The 18,858-nt window shown below is 43.1% G+C and overlaps 1 protein-coding gene across 1 annotated transcript; it reads left to right on the top strand.

The window, feature by feature from the left end:
• Positions 1–324: 324 nt before the first annotated feature.
• CCL3 (C-C motif chemokine ligand 3) lies at positions 325–2,231 on the top strand. The gene is made up of 3 exons (XM_002827284.5): positions 325–511; positions 1,193–1,307; positions 1,727–2,231. Exons 1-3 carry the CDS (start codon positions 439–441, stop codon positions 1,815–1,817), a joined length of 279 nt encoding a protein of 92 aa, XP_002827330.1. The 5' UTR covers positions 325–438; the 3' UTR covers positions 1,818–2,231.
• The last annotated feature ends 16,627 nt before the right edge of the window (positions 2,232–18,858 follow it).

Raw genomic sequence — 18,858 nt, 5'->3', positions numbered from 1 at the left:
TGCAGCTCTGTGGGAAGGAATGGGGCTAGAGAGTTCATGCATAGACCAGTTCTTATGAGAAGGGACTGGCTAAGAATAGCCTTGGGTTGACATACACCCCTCTTCACACTCACAGGAGAAACCATTTCCCTATGAAACTACAACCAGTCATGAGTTGAAAGCTGAGAGTTAGAGAATAGCTCAGAGATGCTATTCTTGGATATCCTGAGCCCCTGTGGTCACCAGGGACCCTGAGTTGTGCAACACTTAGCGTGACAGCATCACTACACTTAAAAATTTCCCTCCTCACCCCCAGATTCCATTTCCGCAGCCGCCAGGGCTGCCTATAAAGAGGAGATCTGGCTTCAGACTTCAGAAGGACACAGGCAGCAGACAGTGGTCAGTCCCTTCTTGGCTCTGCTGACACTCGAGCCCACATTCCATCACCTGCTCACAATCATGCAGGTCTCCACTGCTGCCCTTGCCGTCCTCCTCTGCACCATGGCTCTCTGCAACCAGTTCTCTGCATCATGTGAGTCTGAGTTTCGTTGTGGGTATCACCACTCTCTGGCCATGGTTAGACCACATCAATCTTTTCTTGTGGCCTAAAAGCCCCCAAGAGAAAAGACAACTTCTTAAAGGGCTGCCAAACATCTTGGTCTTTCTCTTCAAGACTTTTATTTTTATCTCTAGAAGGGGTCTTAGCCCCCTAGTCTCCAGGTATGAGAATCTAGGCAGGGGCAGGGGAGTTACAGTCCCTTGGACAGATAGTAAAACAGGGTTCAAAACGAATCAGTTAGCAAGAGGCAGAATCCAGGGCTGCTTCCTTCCCAGTGGGGTCTGTTGTTCACTCTCCAGCTCACTCTAGGTCTCCCAGGAGCTCTGTCCCTTGGATGTCTTATGAGAGATGTCCAGGGCTTCTCTTGGGCTGGGGTATGACTTCTTGAACCAGACAAAATTCCCTGAAGAGAGCAAGAGAACACTCCGTTCAGGTATCTGGATCACATAGAGAAACGGAGAACCCACTATGAGGAGTCAAGGGGAAAGAAGAATATAGACAGAAACAAAGAGACGTTTCTCAGCAAAAATGCCCAAATGCCTTCCAGTCACTTGGTCTGAGCAAGCCTGCCTTCCTCAACTGCTTGGGGATCAGAAGCTGCCTGGTCTTTTCTTCTGAGCTGTGACTCGGGCTCATTCTCTCCTTTCTCCGCAGTTGCTGCTGACACGCCGACCGCCTGCTGCTTCAGCTACATCTCCCGGCAGATTCCACAGAATTTCATAGCTGACTATTTTGAGACCAGCAGCCAGTGCTCCAAGCCGGGTGTCATGTAAGTGCCAGTCTTCCTGCTCACCTCTAGGGAGGTAGGGAGGGTCGGGGTAGGGGCAGAGACAGGCCAGAAGGCCATCCTGGAAAGGCCCAGCCTTCAGGAGCCTATCGGGGATATAGGACGCAGGGCTCTGAGGTGTGACCTGAATTGGAGCTGGAGTGAGGCGTGTGTTACAGAGTCAGGAAGGGCTGCCCCAGCCCAGAGGAAAGGGACAGGAAGAAGGAGGCAGCGGGACCCTCTGAGGGCCACCCCCACTGAGTCCCTGAGAGAAGCTCTCTAGACGGAGATAGGCAGGGGGCCCCAGAAAGAGGAGCAAGCCCTGAGCTGCCCAGGACAGACAGCAGGATGGCGGGCCATGGTGCGCCCAGGATTCCCCTGCTGGATTCCCCAGTGCTTAACTCTTCCTCCCTTCTCCACAGCTTCCTAACCAAGAGAGGCCGGCAGGTCTGTGCTGACCCCAGTGAGGAGTGGGTCCAGAAATACGTCAGCGACCTGGAGCTGAGTGCCTGAGGGGTCCGGAAGCTTCAAGGCCCAGTGACCTCGGTGAGCCCAGTGGGGAGCAGGAGCCTGAGCCTTGGGAACATCCCTGTGACCTCCACAGCTACCTCTTCTATGGACTGGTTGTTGCCAAACAGCCACACTGTGGGACTCTTCTTAACTTAAATTTTAATTTATTTATACTATTTAGTTTTTGTAATTTATTTTCGATTTCACAGTGTGTTTGTGATTGTGTGCTCTGAGAGTTCCCCTGTCCCCTCCCCCTTCCCTCACACTGTGTCTGGTGACAACCGAGTGGCTGTCATCGGCCTGCTGTAGGTAGTCCTGGCACCAAAGCCACCAGACTGACAAATGTGTATCGGATGCTTTTGTTCAGGGCTGTGATCAGCCTGGGGAAATAATAAAGATGCTCTTTTAAAAGGTAAACCAGTATTGAGTTTGGTTTTGTTTTTCTGGCAAATCAAAATCACTGGTTAAGAGCAATCATAGGCAAAGATTAGGAAGATGTGAAATGGAGGGAAATTGGGAGACATGGGGAGGGCTACCACAGAGTTATCCACTTTACAACAGAGACACAGTTCTGGAACATTGAAACTACAAATATGTTATAACTCAAATCATAATATGCACGCTCTAGGAGAATTCACTACTTGAATGGACACCATTAAGCAGAGTATTCTGTAGGGCATATTCATGATGAATCAAGCTCTTAATAGCGATTACATTGTTGAGGTTTACTCCTACTGAGTGCTTTTTATACATTACTCATTTAATCTTACCAATGCAATAGTACAGCTTAGGTACTATGAATACCTCCATTTGACAGGAAAGTAACTCAGGGCTCATAAAGGTTAGACAACTTGGCTGAGGTTACACAGCATGTAAAAGGTCAATTGTGTTCCAAAACTGGACTTTTATTGAACTACAGACTATGCTGTTAACCACTGACCAAGTTATTTCCCAAAGTATGCCCCATCTATACTCAAATCTTACCCTATTCTTTAACAGATGATACTTTATCCATTGCAACCACTTCCTGTCAGGATTCTGAGTTGACATAGAGTGTTTGAGCAGTGATTATTTAAGCCAGTTACATCAGGATCTTTAGGTGTAGACCTGGGAACTGATATTTTTATCAAGCTCATGAGGTGTTCCATAGCCTGTTAATGACTGAGAGCCACTGTCAATAGAATTCGCCACTGGTTTCTAAATGTGGTAAGTATCTGCATATGGCAACAGGTGTATTATACTTTATTTCTCTAGAATCTACACTCTACAAAATAAATAGCTAATGTTAGAGAAGGAAAAGACAACCAGCTTCTGTGTGGAGCAGGATGCTGTCTATAGGTTTACTGTGAAAGGTAAGTTATTTAATAGATGGATTGCTTGCATTATATGTACAAGAAATCCATAGTAAGCTAGGGTCCTTTTTGCAGAAGAAAGAGAAATTCAAAATATTTGTGTGAAAACCAAACATGTTAATTTTTATGAGCTATGCTTATTTCATTTTGTTTCAAATAATCTAATTTTTGTGTCCAAACATGTTTAGAATTGTAGTGTTCCAACTCTTTAAAGCACAAACACTACTACTTAGCAAATATTAAAATGCATATACTATGTGACCTACATCCCATTTGATCTGATCCCATTTCTAGGAATCTGCTTCACAGAAACGCTGCCAAAGGATAAGAATATGTAGACATGAGGATATTCTTTGCAGTATGGTTGGCAAAGAGCAAAGAAATGCAAACAGTCATCAGTAGGGTATTAATCAGTAGAGGATTAAGATGTCCATCAATGGAATATTCTGCAGTGAGCAAAAAAAAGGTAGCACACATCTATAACTGTGGAAAGTGTCCATAATATTATATGTAAAAGGCAGATCTAATTACATTCAGTATATGCATATATATTTTCTACATATGCTATGGAACTATCTATAAAGTATATTATTTTGTTTTATTTTTAAATGCCATATACACATATATATTTACATAGGCAAATATTTGGAGAGATACACATCAAATAGCTAACTGATTTCTTTGAGGAAATGAGGCTTTTTTTTTTAGGAATGAGGGTTTTTCCTTTTTATATTCTGCACTTTTAAAACTTTGAGTTATTTTCTGATTAGCTTGCATAGCTTACCTCTCTGGTCTCATCTTACCCTGTTCTTTGATGGGTGATATTCCATCCTCACAACCACTTTCTGGTAGGGATTCTGAGTTGATGCAGAGAGGAGAGAGCTCAGCCTGGCTTACAGCATTTTGATGCCATGATGGCTGTCGTATAATGAGGGTACAGCAACAAACATGTCCTTTTGACAAGGCTGTTCTCTCTCTCTCTCTCTCTCTCACACACACACACACACACACACACACACACACACACACACACACAAGCAGCTTTTGTCCCCATAGACGCAGTGAAGGTGTCATCATTCCTTCTTTATTGGCTTTCAGGAAAAAATATAGGGGCATAGAAAATTTGCCTGCACTGAATTGTTTCTCAAGGTCTAGAAACCCAAAGCTAAATGAAGTTTAATCATGCCCAACATTCCCTAAATACAAGTGTTATGAACAAACAGAGTAAGTTGAACAAAGACCTCTGAAAGGGAACTGGAGAATGGGAATTGCATTTTTAAGCAGTTCAGCTGATCTGGCAGTCCCTAGCTCTCCTCCCTGGGGGAATGTCCTCTATGGACAATCTGAGATGTGCAATGTGGAGGATCTGCTTTCTGGAGGCTGCTGACTTCCTGTCTGTGTGAGTTAGCCTGAGGTTGCCTTAGGTATTGTGCAATCAACGACTTTTTGGAACCAGTCGTATGGTTTCTTTGGCAATGTGACTCCCTTCTAATGTCTGTAGGCTATTTGCTTCTGATCAATTCCACGGGCCGGGTAGCCAGAAGCAGACAGGTTGTCAGTTACATAGTTTGCATTTGCATTTTAACTGGGGTTGGGGATGTGCATTTTTTTTTCTTTTTTTTCTTTTTTTTTTTTTGAGATAGAGTCTCCCACTATCACTCGGGCTGGAGTGCAGTGGCGTGATCGCGGCTCACTGTAACCTCCGCCTTCCGGGTTCAAGCGATTCTCCTGCCTCAGCCTCCCAAGTAGCTGAATTACAGGTGCCCGCCACTACACCCAGCTAAATTTTTGTATTTTTAGTAGAGATGGGGTTTCACCATGTTGGCCAGGTTGGTCTCTAACTCCTGACCTCGTGGTCCACCAGCATTGGCCTCCCAAAGTGCTGGGATTACAGGCGTGAGCCACCACGCTCAGCCAGGGATGTGCACTTTCTAGCACAGACTGCACTACCATTGTCACCCCGACCTCCCAGCCCCTGGTGAGAGACCTCTGCCTGCATCTTGGCCCATGTGGAGGTGATGAATATTTGACCTTTGGTCTTGTTACATCTCTCATCTTCCTGTCTCCGCTTATGCTAACTTTATCTTAGAGTAGAAAATTCTGCATTTACAGTCCTTCAAGTCTCCAGATTACTGAATTCTCAGTCAACAGGCTGGAAGGGCCTTTTTAGCAAGTTGCATTTCTTCTTTTTCAATTTCAGATGAGCCCATTTCAAAGTAGCCTAAACTCTTTCTTAAAGGACCTTACTGATGTAATACACAGCTACTGAATTCCAATATTCAGAATCTTTTCTATCAAATTCCTTAATGCTGCAGCCTTGGTATTTGGCACAGGCTTTTAGCACCAAAATAAGACAGACCATAGTTCAACCAGCACGTGCAATACCTTGTAATGGGTATGGCAAAAGGTAGTGCCCAGACAGGACAGCATGGTGAATATCACCTGGGAACATGGGAGAAATGCACATTCTAAGCCCCACTTCCTTTCTTAATGGACTAGGGCTCAGCAACATGTGTTTTCACAAGGCTCCAGGTGATTCTGATGCATGTAAGGTTTAAAACTCACTTCTGTTTCACAAGGTCCTCCCCAAATTACCTCCTACTTTCTCATTTCAACCAGTTCCACACTTCAGTCAGGGCCTGTGACTTTTAACAAACCCTGTGTCTCTGCAGAGATACAGATCTCATATTTCTCAGGATGCTGGCAGTTTCCAGACAGAAAGCAAACAAGCAAACCAAACTCAAAGAGGCTTTGAGTAAACGCATGTTGTGACTCCAAGACTATAGGGCATCGAGGTGGCCCTAGCTCCAGGCAAGGCTGGACGCAGCAGCCCTATGGTATCTCATGAGTCCTCTTTGCTTCTCTTTCTGATCTCCCTTTCCTGTGAGAGGCCCTGGGTGGCAGCCAATACCTGCCAGTGTACATGAATCCTTGTTCATTTTCTGCAGGGAAGAGTGAGTCTGTGTTCCCATTGGAAAAAACATCACTAGGCCCTTTTGGATTTGACTGACTTAGGAACCCAATTCCTAACCAGTCGCTGTGGTTATGGGGATGGGTTTCATTGATTTGCTTAAGTTAATCAAGGCACATAACTTGAATCTTTGGGTTTACTGAATTTTACATAAACTTAAAGCCTGAGAATGGTGGGGAAGGGGGATTTGCCCTGAAGAAATGTGAGTTTCTGGCATCAGGAAATATGCAGACTGGATGCTGGTCAGGAAAAACAAGTTTTCACTATAATGTGTTTGTCTTTTTCCTGTTATTTTTGTCTTGATGATATAAAAGGCACTAATACTTTGTGTGTGGTAAACATTTCTTCTCCTATGCTCTCTAGATTAGAAGCTATTAGTCGTCCACTTTCCTGAATGACTTTATTTTTAATAAGATGCTGACTTGTGTATTTCCTGTTGCACAGTGAATGACTATTGCCCAAATCTAGGGCAAAAAAGACATAAACTCTTCGTCATGTCAAGGTAACCACTAGAAAACGGGGCTACATACCCACTCCAGAACATACTGAGAAAGGTAGAACTGGCCCTGCCATAAGCACTACCCATCTTCCTTCATAGAAGCCAAAGATCGGGCACTGACGATGCAGGAGGAGATGAGACAATTCTTAGAACAATGAGTCCTCAATAGATATTGTCCATATTAAGGAAGAGAAGGGAGTCCTTTCATAGTGGATGGACAAAGGGGTAGACAAGGAGACTGAAAGCAGAGGAGACACTTCATACTTGCTGTTTTTATTCCTCCTCTTTCCTGAGAACTACACCCACAAAAATACATTATGTGGGATTGACCACATCCCAAATGCTAGGTGGGTCCTGATTAAAATAAGCTGATTTGCATCTTGAGTTTTTCAAGCTTACCACAACATAAGCATTTCTCATGTCACTGCATTGTTTGTAAAGGCTGCCTAATAGCCAATCAAGGGAAAATCCCATAATTTTCTTAGCCATTTCCATATCATAGGCAATTTAAATTGGGTCCAATTTTAAGTTGCTATAAATATGCTGGGGACCAAATACACTTATGCATTGTTCATTTTTTCCATATTTGAATTTATTTCTATAGAGAATAGATTCCAAGACATGGACCCTCTTGGCCAAAGGCTAAGAACATTTATCTCAAGGTTCCTTATGCATATTAGCACCCATATTAAACACATCTTTAGGTCCTTTGCTTAGCGCATATCTTTCTTGAATGAACAGATATCTGAAAGCCTGGCTGTACTCTCATCGCTCAGTAGCTCAGGCTTCGCTAATACAGCTCTGTCCGTCTCTGTGTGATTGAAGGTGGGCTGTGCTGCTCAGGACTCCTGGCATCATTGCGCAAGTCAAGTCTACACCGTTAGAACAGCTGTGGGATAACATAGAAGTTTCTGCTCTGCCAGGGGAAACTATGACTATAGAGCTTTAGTGAGAAGGAACTAGCTAAGTGTGGTCTGGGGTAACACCAATATCTCACCTCCTGTCACTGTGGAAACCACTTCCCCACAAACAGCCCCAAGACAAGTGAGCACTTGAACTGTTCCTGCAAATACCCTGAGCCCTGTGGTTACCAAGACCCCCTTGCATGTGCAAGTCAACAAGACACCACGGTGCTTAAAAAACATCCTGTCTCATCAGCCCCGGTTTCCATCTTCCCATGACTCAGGGCTTACCTCTTTAGAGAAGGGGACACAGCTTGGACCCCACAGCTGGTGACTGAGTGCCCAAGTCCTATCCTCTTCTGCTCACACTCTTGGGCCCTCACATCCTCCTCACTCACAATGCCCCCCTGTTCCTGGGCCTCCTCTCACAAGTCAGTCTTTGTCCTGCCTTTTGCTGTTGTTCCCCTCACTCTCTGGCTGGGGTCAAACCACATCACCAAAGTCCAAGGACAGAGGTACCCAAGTGAAACAGAGAACTTCCTAAGGGATTTTCAAAATGCCCTGGGCTATCTGTTCAGGAAGATTTTCTTCCCCAAAGTGTTTTCACTTTCTATTCTATAAACCTTAAAGGCAGGGTACGGTCTTGTCCTACTTAGGGAAGGAGAACATTGAGTAGGTTTCAATAAGGGGCAGAACCCAGCTGCAATCGCTTCCCGGTGGCCAGCTGAGTCATAAAATTGCCACAGGTCTGCCTCACAGGTGATTTGCAGAGATGGCCTCTTGCTGGAAAAATCTCTTCTTAGACCGTATTATGTTCCCCCAGTAGAGGTGGAATAAGAGGCAGATTATTTAATTAGCTGCAATTTCTGCAAAGGGAGATGGAGGCCAAACCTAAGGCTCAAACAGAAATGGAAGGGAAAAGTGGGGAAACAAGAAATCCCCAACTTCCTGCTGGTTCTTCTCACCCCTAAATCCCCAACTTCCTGCCAGTTCTTCTCATCCCCAAATCATCCCCTCAACAGTGCTGTCTCCATCTAATTCCTTCTGATTTTATCACTGGGTAGAAGGAATTGGCTCACTTGTCCCCAGTGAAAAATGACTCGGGGTCACGCTGCTCCTTCCCTCAGAATGCCCAGGTCCCCAAGCACCCAGGCATCTGCTGCTTTTCCTAGGACCCCCAGAAGCCCCCTAGCAAAATGGTAGATGGCAATTATGAGACTCACAGGTAGTGCCAGGTAAGGGCTGGTGCTCCTGCCTATCTCTGGAGAGAAGCAGGACTTGGAGGGGGGCAGCCTGCAAGGGCACCAGTCGGTTTGAGGGCCATCCTGGGGACCCCAGGCCTTTGAGGTCCTATCTGGTGGTGGGACACAGGGAAGGGCCATAGAGGTGTTTTCTGGCCTGACCTGGGGTCTGCAAGGAACCAGGGAAGAGCTGCCCCTGGCAGAGGGAAGAGAGGAGGATGTGTTAGCCGGAAGAGGCTGCCTGAGGAGACCACCTGAGCCACTGAGGTAAAGTCTAGGGAGCTGAGGTTGGGCAAAGAATCCTGAGCAAGAGGACAGGGCCTACACTTGCCAAGACAGAGATGGGAAGGCAGCATGGGACCAGGAATTGCCTTGCTGATTCCTCAATTTTTATAACTCTGTCTCTTTTAACAGCTTCCAGAATGAAAGTGACTGAGGCTAGCATGTCTGTGTCAACCCCACCGAGTTCTGGTGCCAAGTGCATCATTGACCTCAGAGTCGAATCCCCGAGTGACCTGGAAGCAACAAGACACTGTTACATTTGTGGCAGATTAGGAAGCAGGGACATAGGCTCTAGGGACGTCCCTTCAATTCCTGAACCTACCCCTACCCAAGCAACCACACTCTGGGACTCTTCTTAACGTACATTTCAACTTATTTAGACTATTTAATTTTTGTAATATATTTCTATGCGTTCTTGACTGCTTGTTGGAAGGGATCTCACAACACCCTCTACACCCCTTCCTCAGCCCCTCCAGTCACACAGTGGCTGACACATATTCAGGCACATGGCTATTCTTTGTGGCTCTCATACAAGGTGGGTGGCTACATTCAGCTTTTTCTAGAGGACATTGTTCCAAAGCTGTCAACCAACAAATATTTATAGAACACTATTTATCATTTCTGTGTTCAGCTATGTAAAATAATGAATTCGTTTTGAGTAAACCAGTCTTAAACTGTTGGTGATTCTATTGGCTTTGTTTTGTGACAAACCAAGGCGGTGGGATGGGAGGGGAAGAGTAGAAAACTCTGAAGAGGGGAAGTCAGCAGAAAGGAAATGACAATAATGCCTCTCCCCAGATAATGAAACACTATTTTATAAAACAATGATTATTTTATAAAATATTATGCACTCAGTGTATAATGCATATGCACTAGGTAAATTCATGCTTGATATATATATTCATGCATTTAAGTTTATTTTTCTCATGAGTCAAGCTCTCTTAAAAATTATCAATTGTCCTTCAAATTCTAACAATGTCTCCAAGGGCTAAGTACTATTAATATTCCCATTTGATAGAAGAGGAAATGTTGGCTCAGAGAGTCAAAACAACTTGTCCATGGTCATGCAGCGAATAAATACTGTAACTAATATGCAAACCTATGAGCATTCCAGAACCACCTGGGATGGTCGTTTAAAATGCTCCAAGAGAATTGGGTTTGGATGCGGGAATCTAGACTTTTACCAGACCCCCAAGTGATATACATACAGACCAAAGACCAAAAACTACTGAATTTCTCAGTAAGACTGTTTTTTGTTTTTTTGTTTGTTTGTTTGTTTGTTTGTTTGTGTTTTTGAGATGGAGTCTCACTTGGTCACCCAGGCTGGAGTGAAGTGGTGTGATGTCAGCTCACTGCAACCTCCACCTCCCAGGTTCCAGTGATCCTCCTGCCTCAGCCTCCCAAGTAGCTGGGATTACAGGTGCATGGCACTACACCCGGCTAATTTTTGTATTTTTAATAGAGATGGATCTTCACCATGTTGGCCAGGCAGGTCTTGAACTCCTGACCTGAGAGATCCGCCTGCCTCAGCCTCCCAAAGTGCTGGGATTACATGCAGAAGCCGCTGTGCCCGGCCTCAATAAGAATTTAACCACTCTTTTAAAAATAAGACGCACATGGTGATAGACATCTTACCTGGGTATTATTTCCCTAGAATCCATGCTCCACAAAATCAGTGGTTAACATTAGAAAAAGGAAAGACAGTCAGCCAATATATACAACAAGACTTCTATTGTGAATGCAGAATTATTTGACGGATTGCCTAGATTGAGGTTAAGAAACTATGGTGCTCAGAACAAATCTAGCATGACCCCTGTTTTGTAAATAAAGTTTGGTTGAAACACAGCCACTCCCACCCTTTTACATAGTATCTATTGCAGCTTTCCCAACACAAAGGTGGAGTCACATTGTTCAAACAGAGATGATATAACCCACAAAGACACCAATATTTACTATCTGGCCTTTTATAGAAAACGTGTGCTAACTCCTGGCCTATGTTATGTTTTTAAGTATAAGAAAGTTAGACTGAGTCAGGATTCCTGCTCTAAAATGCAAGTGGGAGAAATTCAACATACTTGTGAGAAATGCAAAATATATTAACTTTTTGATAAGCCCTACTTACTTTGTGTGTTTAAAACAATCTATTTTTTAGTATCAAAAAGTGACATTTTGATAATCGGCATTTTTGAAGAGCAATTACACAGTCTATAGAAAAATTTAAAATTTACATACTTTTCAATCTATCTTATTTCTAGGAATCTATTTCAAGAAACACTATCTAAACAAAGAAAGGAGAGCCAGGTGCAGTGGCTCACTCCTATAATCCCTGAACTTTGGGAGGCCAAGGCAGGTGGATAGCTTGAGGTCAGAGTTGGAGACCAGACTAGCCAACATGGTGAAACCTCATCTCTACTAAAATACAAAAATTAGCCGGGCATGGTGGGAAGCACCTGTAATCTCAGCTACTTGGGAGGCTGAGGCAGAAGAACTGCTTGAACCCAGGAGGCAGAGGTTTCAGTGAGCCGAGATGGCACCACCGCACTCCAGCCAGGGTGGCAGAGTGAGACTCTGTCTCAAAAAAAAAAAAAAGACACAAAGTGTTGGCACATTGCTGTTGTTTGCAGCTCTGTTTGTAAAACAACCAATAGAAATAAATTCTTTAAAAGATGAATAGTTTAAACCATCATGGTATAGCCACATAATAAACACAAAATTACTGAAAAGAATGAAGTAGATGTACATACTGAAATGAAAGGTATCTAAGATATTAATGTAAAACTATGTATATAGAATATACATTCCATATGTGTATCTCTATACCAATATCTATATTACCACATATTTATTATATAACTGTATATATAACAACATTTTGCTCTGGTAAATGCGATATATATTTACATAAACATAAGAAGGACATTTGATGTGTGTGATATATCCCAATCTATTAAATGTGATTTCCCTGGCAACCATGATTTTTAAGAAATGAGGATCTCCACTTTTCATTTTCCATTCTTTGTGCTTTGATTTTCATAAGTATGAGTATGTGATTTTTAACTCAAAAACCAAGATTTGAGAAGCTGGGGCCTTGCACTAAAAACTGGTTCTCTCTTGGTTCTCTTGAACCGTTTGCTCTGGGTCCCTCATTGAGGGGACAAGCTTTGCAGATTTCAGTCTAGTTCAGAGAACTTCAGGAATGTTCGCTGCTGTTATGTTACCCATTGTATCAAGAGATCAAGGCAACAAACATGTCCTGTCTAGACCCAAAGAGTACATTTTGACTCTCTCTCTCTCTTTAGACACACACACACACACACACACACACACACACACCTGCATAAATAGCTTCTCTCATGCAACATTTTATATTCCCTTCCAATTTTGAGATATTCCTCCTCTAGCCCATCATAGCAAATCAGCTAGGGCAAGTGTGGGGGCATTATCCGGAATCATGATAGTAGCAACCTCTGCCTTGATGAAGCCATAGAGTCTCATTCTTTCTTCCCCTAAGGGCTCTCAACATCTGATGACTGGCACCATTGGCCCATGAACTTTAAAATATTTCAAATAGATCTAGGATTTATTTCACATCTCAACAACATGAATATTGCATAAATCCTTCATATATTAGATGAATACTAAACTGACTGTCTATTATAATCAGGTGAAAGGAAAAGCAAAAGATTCTAATAGACTGCAAGTTCACATTGGCTGGGTCTCTTTCCTTGGTTAACCTCTTTTTTAAGGTTAAGTGGCAGACAAAGTAGCGTTCACTAAATAGTCCACATGTTCCCCTTCATAGCATTTGCATTGGGCTCTTGTGGCTAATTTTGGCCAATGAATTGTAAGATTAAGTGAAGCATGTCACTTCTGGACCAAGACAGTTAAAAGCAGTATGCCTTTTCTGTCTTCTTTCTCATTCCAGAATCTACAGCTACAGGATGGAAGCAGCCTGAATTCCCGAGTCACCACCTGGAGGAGAGCTGCTCTAGGATCAGCACTGCTCAGAGTGTAGTTCATGGGTCAGCAGCATCAGGATCACCTGAAACCTCATTAGAATGGCGGAATCTTGAGCCTTACCCAAGACCTGTAGAATTAGAGTCTCAGGTGGCACCCACGAATCTGTGTTTAGACAAGCCTACCAGTGGATTCTGATGCAACTAAATTGTGAGAACCAGTGATCTAGCCCACATCAGATTTTGTATGAGTGGAAAACTTTTACCTTGTTAGACCACTGGGAGTTTGTTTGTTATCTAGGTATAACCTATTCTATCCTTACTTATATATATCCTTACTTATAAACATACAATACTTATAAACATACAATGCTTAACTGTTCTCCAATCATCAGCTCCACCTTAACATCTTGGGCAGATCCCATCACGTTTTGGTCACATCCAGTTATTAAAATTCCTTCAGTTTAGAACTCTAATCTTAAATTTGACTTAAATAACATTTCTACTTCTTCCTTTCTCCTTGCCCTCCACCAGAGCAAAACAGGCTCTGGTAGTTGGAGTGTGATGAAGCTTTAGTTTGGTTCTGAGATACCCTCTCTCCTCTTTTTAACTCCTCTGGCATGTTGGAAAGAGGAGTTGTCTGTGTGGGGTAATATAAAGAGAAAATTTTGCTGGATGTTGTGGTTTGTACCTATAATCCCAGTGCTTTGGGAGGCCAGGAGTTGGAGACTAGCCTGGGCAACACAGTGAGACCCTGCCTCTACAAAAAAAAATTTTTAATTAGCAGGCATGGTAGTGTGCAGCTATAGTCCTAGCTACTCAGGAGGCTGAGGCAGGAAGATCGCTTGAGCCCAGAAGTTCTAGTCTGCAGTGAGCTGTGATCACACCACTGTACTCCTGCCTGGGTGACAGAGCAAGACCCTGTCTCTAAAAGAATTTTTTTAAATTTAAATGTTTAAAAGAGAGAGAGAAAAAATTCTTTTAACTGCCTACAGATGTAGTCCCTGCCCCCACTGCTAGGTTATCCCTGCATCTTTTAAAAAAATATTGAAATTATGGGCAATGCATGTATATTTTCCTCAGATGCATGGGCATTCCTGAGGGTCCTCTCTCTGCATAGTTTCTTAGGTGAGAGATTCCACCCTTGCCCAACATCTTTCACCTCTCTCTTCTGCTCACAACACTGGCAGCATACCCTGGGCCTTTGCTAGCCTGGAAGACACCACTGAGCATGTTACAAAAAAGCACCATGAAGCAACCTAGCCCTGTGTGAGTGCAAGACCTTACAGGTGATGGGCAGACTAGCTTTCAGCACCCTCTTGCCCACACATCCAGGGGCCTTTATAGACAGGAGCCCTGAGACCACCCCATCAGCTACTGCTGTTAAGATCCTTGTAAGCTAAGCAGTGGATCTCCTATTGGTAGGATGAGCACTTTAAGACTCAAAGGGGATACTATTAATAACTATGCTGGCACAACTGGCATAAACTGGGTCATTTCCCAGACAAAATGGGACATGTGATTCCCCCAACCTGTGTGGGGTGTCACAGGGAGGATGGCTCGAGCCCAGCTCCCTTCCACAGGATCACTCGGCCAATGGAAAGCTCATTCCATGTGGTGGGAGAGCAGCCTCCAACAATCCTTTTCCCTGCTTTGGTTCCTATCTCCTGTTTTCTTCTCCCCTGCTCATTTTGGCTCAGGCAAATCATGAGGTTCACTGTGAAAGCTGACATCCAACTGGAAAATGAGTTGCCTTGTTTGCAGGCACTTCCAGTTTGTAGAAGTTACCCTCTGGAGACCCCTTCACTGGGCTTCAAGAGCAGTTAGAAGTAAAGACCTCTCCTTCACAAAGGTGGAACCCACTAGGCTGGCCACTTTCTTTCCTCTTCCTATGTCTACAATGCCCTGGAAGTATTGTCTGGCCACAGTTGTTAGTGACTTAGTTTAGAATATAAACTCTATAATGAAAACTTAGTCTCAGATTTGGGAACTAGCCATCATTTGTGGGGCAACAGGGTATAACCCAATCAAAATCTTTTTATCAAACTAGTAAAATAATTCAGGAAAGACCAGGCACAGTGGCTCACGCCTGTAATCCCAGCACTTTGGGAGGCCAAGGCAGGCAGATCACCTGAGATCAGGAGTTCGAGACCAGCCTGGCCAACATGGTGAAACCCTGTTTCTACTAAAAATACAAAAATTAGCTGGGTATGGTGGTGCGTGCCTGAAATCCCAGCTACTCAGGAGGCTGAGGCACAAGAATCACTTGAACCCAGGAGGCAGACGTAGCAGTGAGCTGTGATCTCACCATTGCACTCCAGCCTGGGCAACAAGAGCAAAAACTCTGTCTCAAAAAATAATAATAATAACAATCATAATTATTATTATACAGGAAAATACAGAATGGCAAAGGGGTATATTATTACTGCGTTATTAATGTAAAAATTGAGTATAGTGTTGAATAAAGTGAGAAAATCCCTAAGACAACTGGCATATAACAGGAGAGTCTGGACTGAACTCCCATTTTGGGAAGAACATGTCTGGTGTGAGGTCATCACAGGCAGGGGATTGGTCGTCTTCACATATAAAGACAATTAATATGAGAAAGTTACATACATTTGGTAGATACTAGTTGGGTTCCAAGGTCTTTCTCTCTTTCTTTCTCTTTTATCCTTAAGTGATTCTTTGGAAAAGCAACCCCTCTGGTAGTTTGTGTGGTTTTGAGCCCATCAACATTGCTTATTATAGACGTTGATCAGCTGAAACAAATCAATAAATCCACTTCCCTGGCCACAGAGATGAATTAAGATATAGGCTGGCAAACTTGCTCTGTAAAGGACCAAATGGAAACTATTTCAAGTTTTGTGGGTCATACAGTGTCTTTCGCAACTACTCAGCGCTGCTTTGTCATATGAAAATATGATTCATTCCAGGTAAAGAGTCCTTGCTAGACTGTGGGCTATAAACAATACACAAACAAATAAGCCCAACTGCATTCCAATAAAACTTTTTCATGGACACTAAAACTCAAATTTCATACAATTTTCATATTTCTCAAAATATTCTTCTTTTGGTTGTTTTCAATGACTTAAAATGTTAAAATGTCTTAGCTTGCAGGCCATACAAAAACAGGTAGTAGGTCAAATTGGGCTCAATGGCCGTAGTTTGCTGGCCCCTGGGTTAAGAGATGGGCTCTTAATCCAAGCCAGCCAGACCAATAAATGTGGAACTCAGGCTCTTGGCTCAAAATACGAGGATACAGACATTGTCTTCCCAATTTGCTCTGGAAGTTTCTGGAAGCCATTCTGCCAATAGAGTAACTAGGATGAATATAGTAACTTCGTTCTAGGATGAAGCTCTCAAATGCAGGGAGATCAGAAATTCAGAAAGACATGTGTAGTCTATAGCGAAACAAGGACCACTGAATCAAGTTTTGCCTGAAACTAATTCTATCTCTTGAAGCTTCAGTTATGTGAACTAATAAGTTCCCTTTATCATTTAAGCCAGATTGAGTTATTTTTCTGACACTGTGACTTAAACCATCCCTAACTAACATAGACTGCAATGTTGTAAGTATAGGTCCCCAAACATGGAACTGGCTGAAGGCAGTAGCTAAGGTCAAAGTCAGCAGGGTTACCTCTAGTTACCAAAATTGTCGGTTACCCCCATGGCCTGTTATATATTCTAAGGCCATCTTTGAGCCAAAGTTTTATCAAAAAGGAAAATTCAGGTATTGGAGACTATTTCTTGCATCAGTCTTAGTAAGGCCCACTAAGAAAGAAATTAACTTACTTTGAAACTGATTCATCTGATAGCAGAGAAGGGGAAAAAAGTAGTTTTTTAAAGAAATGTACTTTCTGCTTGCTGCCTGAAAACCAAGCTAATTAAGAATCCTGTGATCTGGAGCTTGCAGGACTAGAAGAGCAGAATTTTCCACTCCCAGCTAATGTCAATATAAGCAAAAATGAGGAGGTGAGAGATTAGGCAGGACAGGAAAGCAGGTCCCGAAGCAGCCAAATCCACCTCCTTCTCAGATCCCACCTTATAAATATTTATCTTGATGATAAAATGAATGTATTAGTCAGTTATCCAGAAAAACAGAAACAATAGGCTATTTCTCTCTATAGATATAGATTGGATACCAATGTTGATACAAATACCGAGATATTTATTAGGGGAATTGGCTCCCACAATTATGGAAGCCAAGAAGTTCTGCCATCTGCAAGCTGGAGAACCAGGAAAGCCAGTGGTGTGATTTGGTCCGAAGGCCTGAGAACCAGGGCAGCCGAAGTTGTCAGTCCTGGTCCAAGTTCACAGACCTGAGAAGGGGTCAAGAAGGGGAGGTGATGGTACAAGTCCCTGTCTGAGTCTGAAGGCTCAAGAGTTGGAAGCGTGGATGTCAGAGGGCAGGAGAAGATGGATGTCCCACCTCAAACGCAGACAGCAAAGTCACCCTTCTTCGACCTTTTTGTTCTATTTGGGACCTCAGTGAATTGAATGATGCCTGCCTGCATTGGTGAGGGCAGATCTTCTTTAGTCTTCTGATGCTAATCTCTTCTGGAACACCACACAGACACACTCAGAAATGATGTTTATCAGCTACCTGGGTATCCCTTAGCTTAGTCCAGTTGACACATAACATTAACCATCACAATGAACAGCTGTGCTCTTTGTGAAGGTGCAGCTGTATTCATCAGAGGCAGGGAGCTTAAGAGGCTGACCTTCGCACTTGTTTCACCAGCAGGGGGCAATGTGGAGTCAATACAATGGGGAACCGGTGGGCGGTGGAAGGGATGACCACAGAGCTCCCAGTGCTGTGCTGGAAGAGACGTGGTAAAAACCCAGTTCTAGAAATAACTGTATCTGATAGATTTTCTGCTTATGATTAACCATCCAATGGAATGAACCAAAAATAACTAGATCAGATGCCTTCAAAAATTGGAACAGAGTTGCATTGCCTCTGAAACCCTAAAGGTGGTTAAAAACAGCCTATGACCCCACACCAACAGTGGTTCTCAAACTTGGCTGTGCATTAACATCCTCTGGGGAGTTTTTAAATTACTGATGCCAGGCCCCACATCAGTCCAATTAAATTTATAACTTTGGAGGTGAGGCCCTGGCATTGGAATTTTTAAAACTCTCCTAAGTGATTCTAATGTGAATTCAAAGTTGAGAAGCCCTGTTCTACACTTAAGCCAATCGACAGACATCTCCAACAGGAAACAGACACCTCTATAAGTGGTATTCCTTCTTCAGAGGGTTGCCAGATACAATTTAGGATACCCTATTAAATTCAAGTTTCAGATAAAGAACAAATCATTTTTGGTACAAGTAGGTCCCAAATATTGCATGGGATATACTTACACTAAAATAGTATCCATTCTGTATTTTTATTTGCTAACTCTGGCCACGTAGCCCCAAGCGTCATCTCAGATAGTCATGGAAAACATCCTCCCCAAAAGCAGAGTGGAGAACAAAGATAAAATGACCAAGGCTTTCAGCAACTTCCAAGTAAGAAGTCCTTGCTAGACTGTGGGCAGTATTTACTAGACTTTTACTAATATATGTACTTAGCCCAAAGCCCAGCACTTGGTAAGGCCTCAACAGATGTTAGCCATCATTCTGAAGAAAGCTTCGTTTATGAAAATAAGCTTGTGTGCATAAATATGCATTGCAATGTCATCTTGATATTCATTTAAGTAGAAAATTTTTCTATCGCATTTCAGTTACAATATGGTTCATAAAATAATGGTGTCTGTTTCAACTTTTCAGGAAAGTATCTCCACGGAAACATCTGGTATGATTGTAGAAGTACTCGGTCCCTATCTTGTGGTTTCTGCC

This window comes from Pongo abelii, chromosome 19, assembly GCF_028885655.2.
Source record: "Pongo abelii isolate AG06213 chromosome 19, NHGRI_mPonAbe1-v2.0_pri, whole genome shotgun sequence".
NCBI classification, from domain to species: domain Eukaryota; kingdom Metazoa; phylum Chordata; class Mammalia; order Primates; family Hominidae; genus Pongo; species Pongo abelii.
Note: the sequence above shows the minus strand (reverse complement) of the source record. Positions and strands in the feature narration are given on the sequence as shown.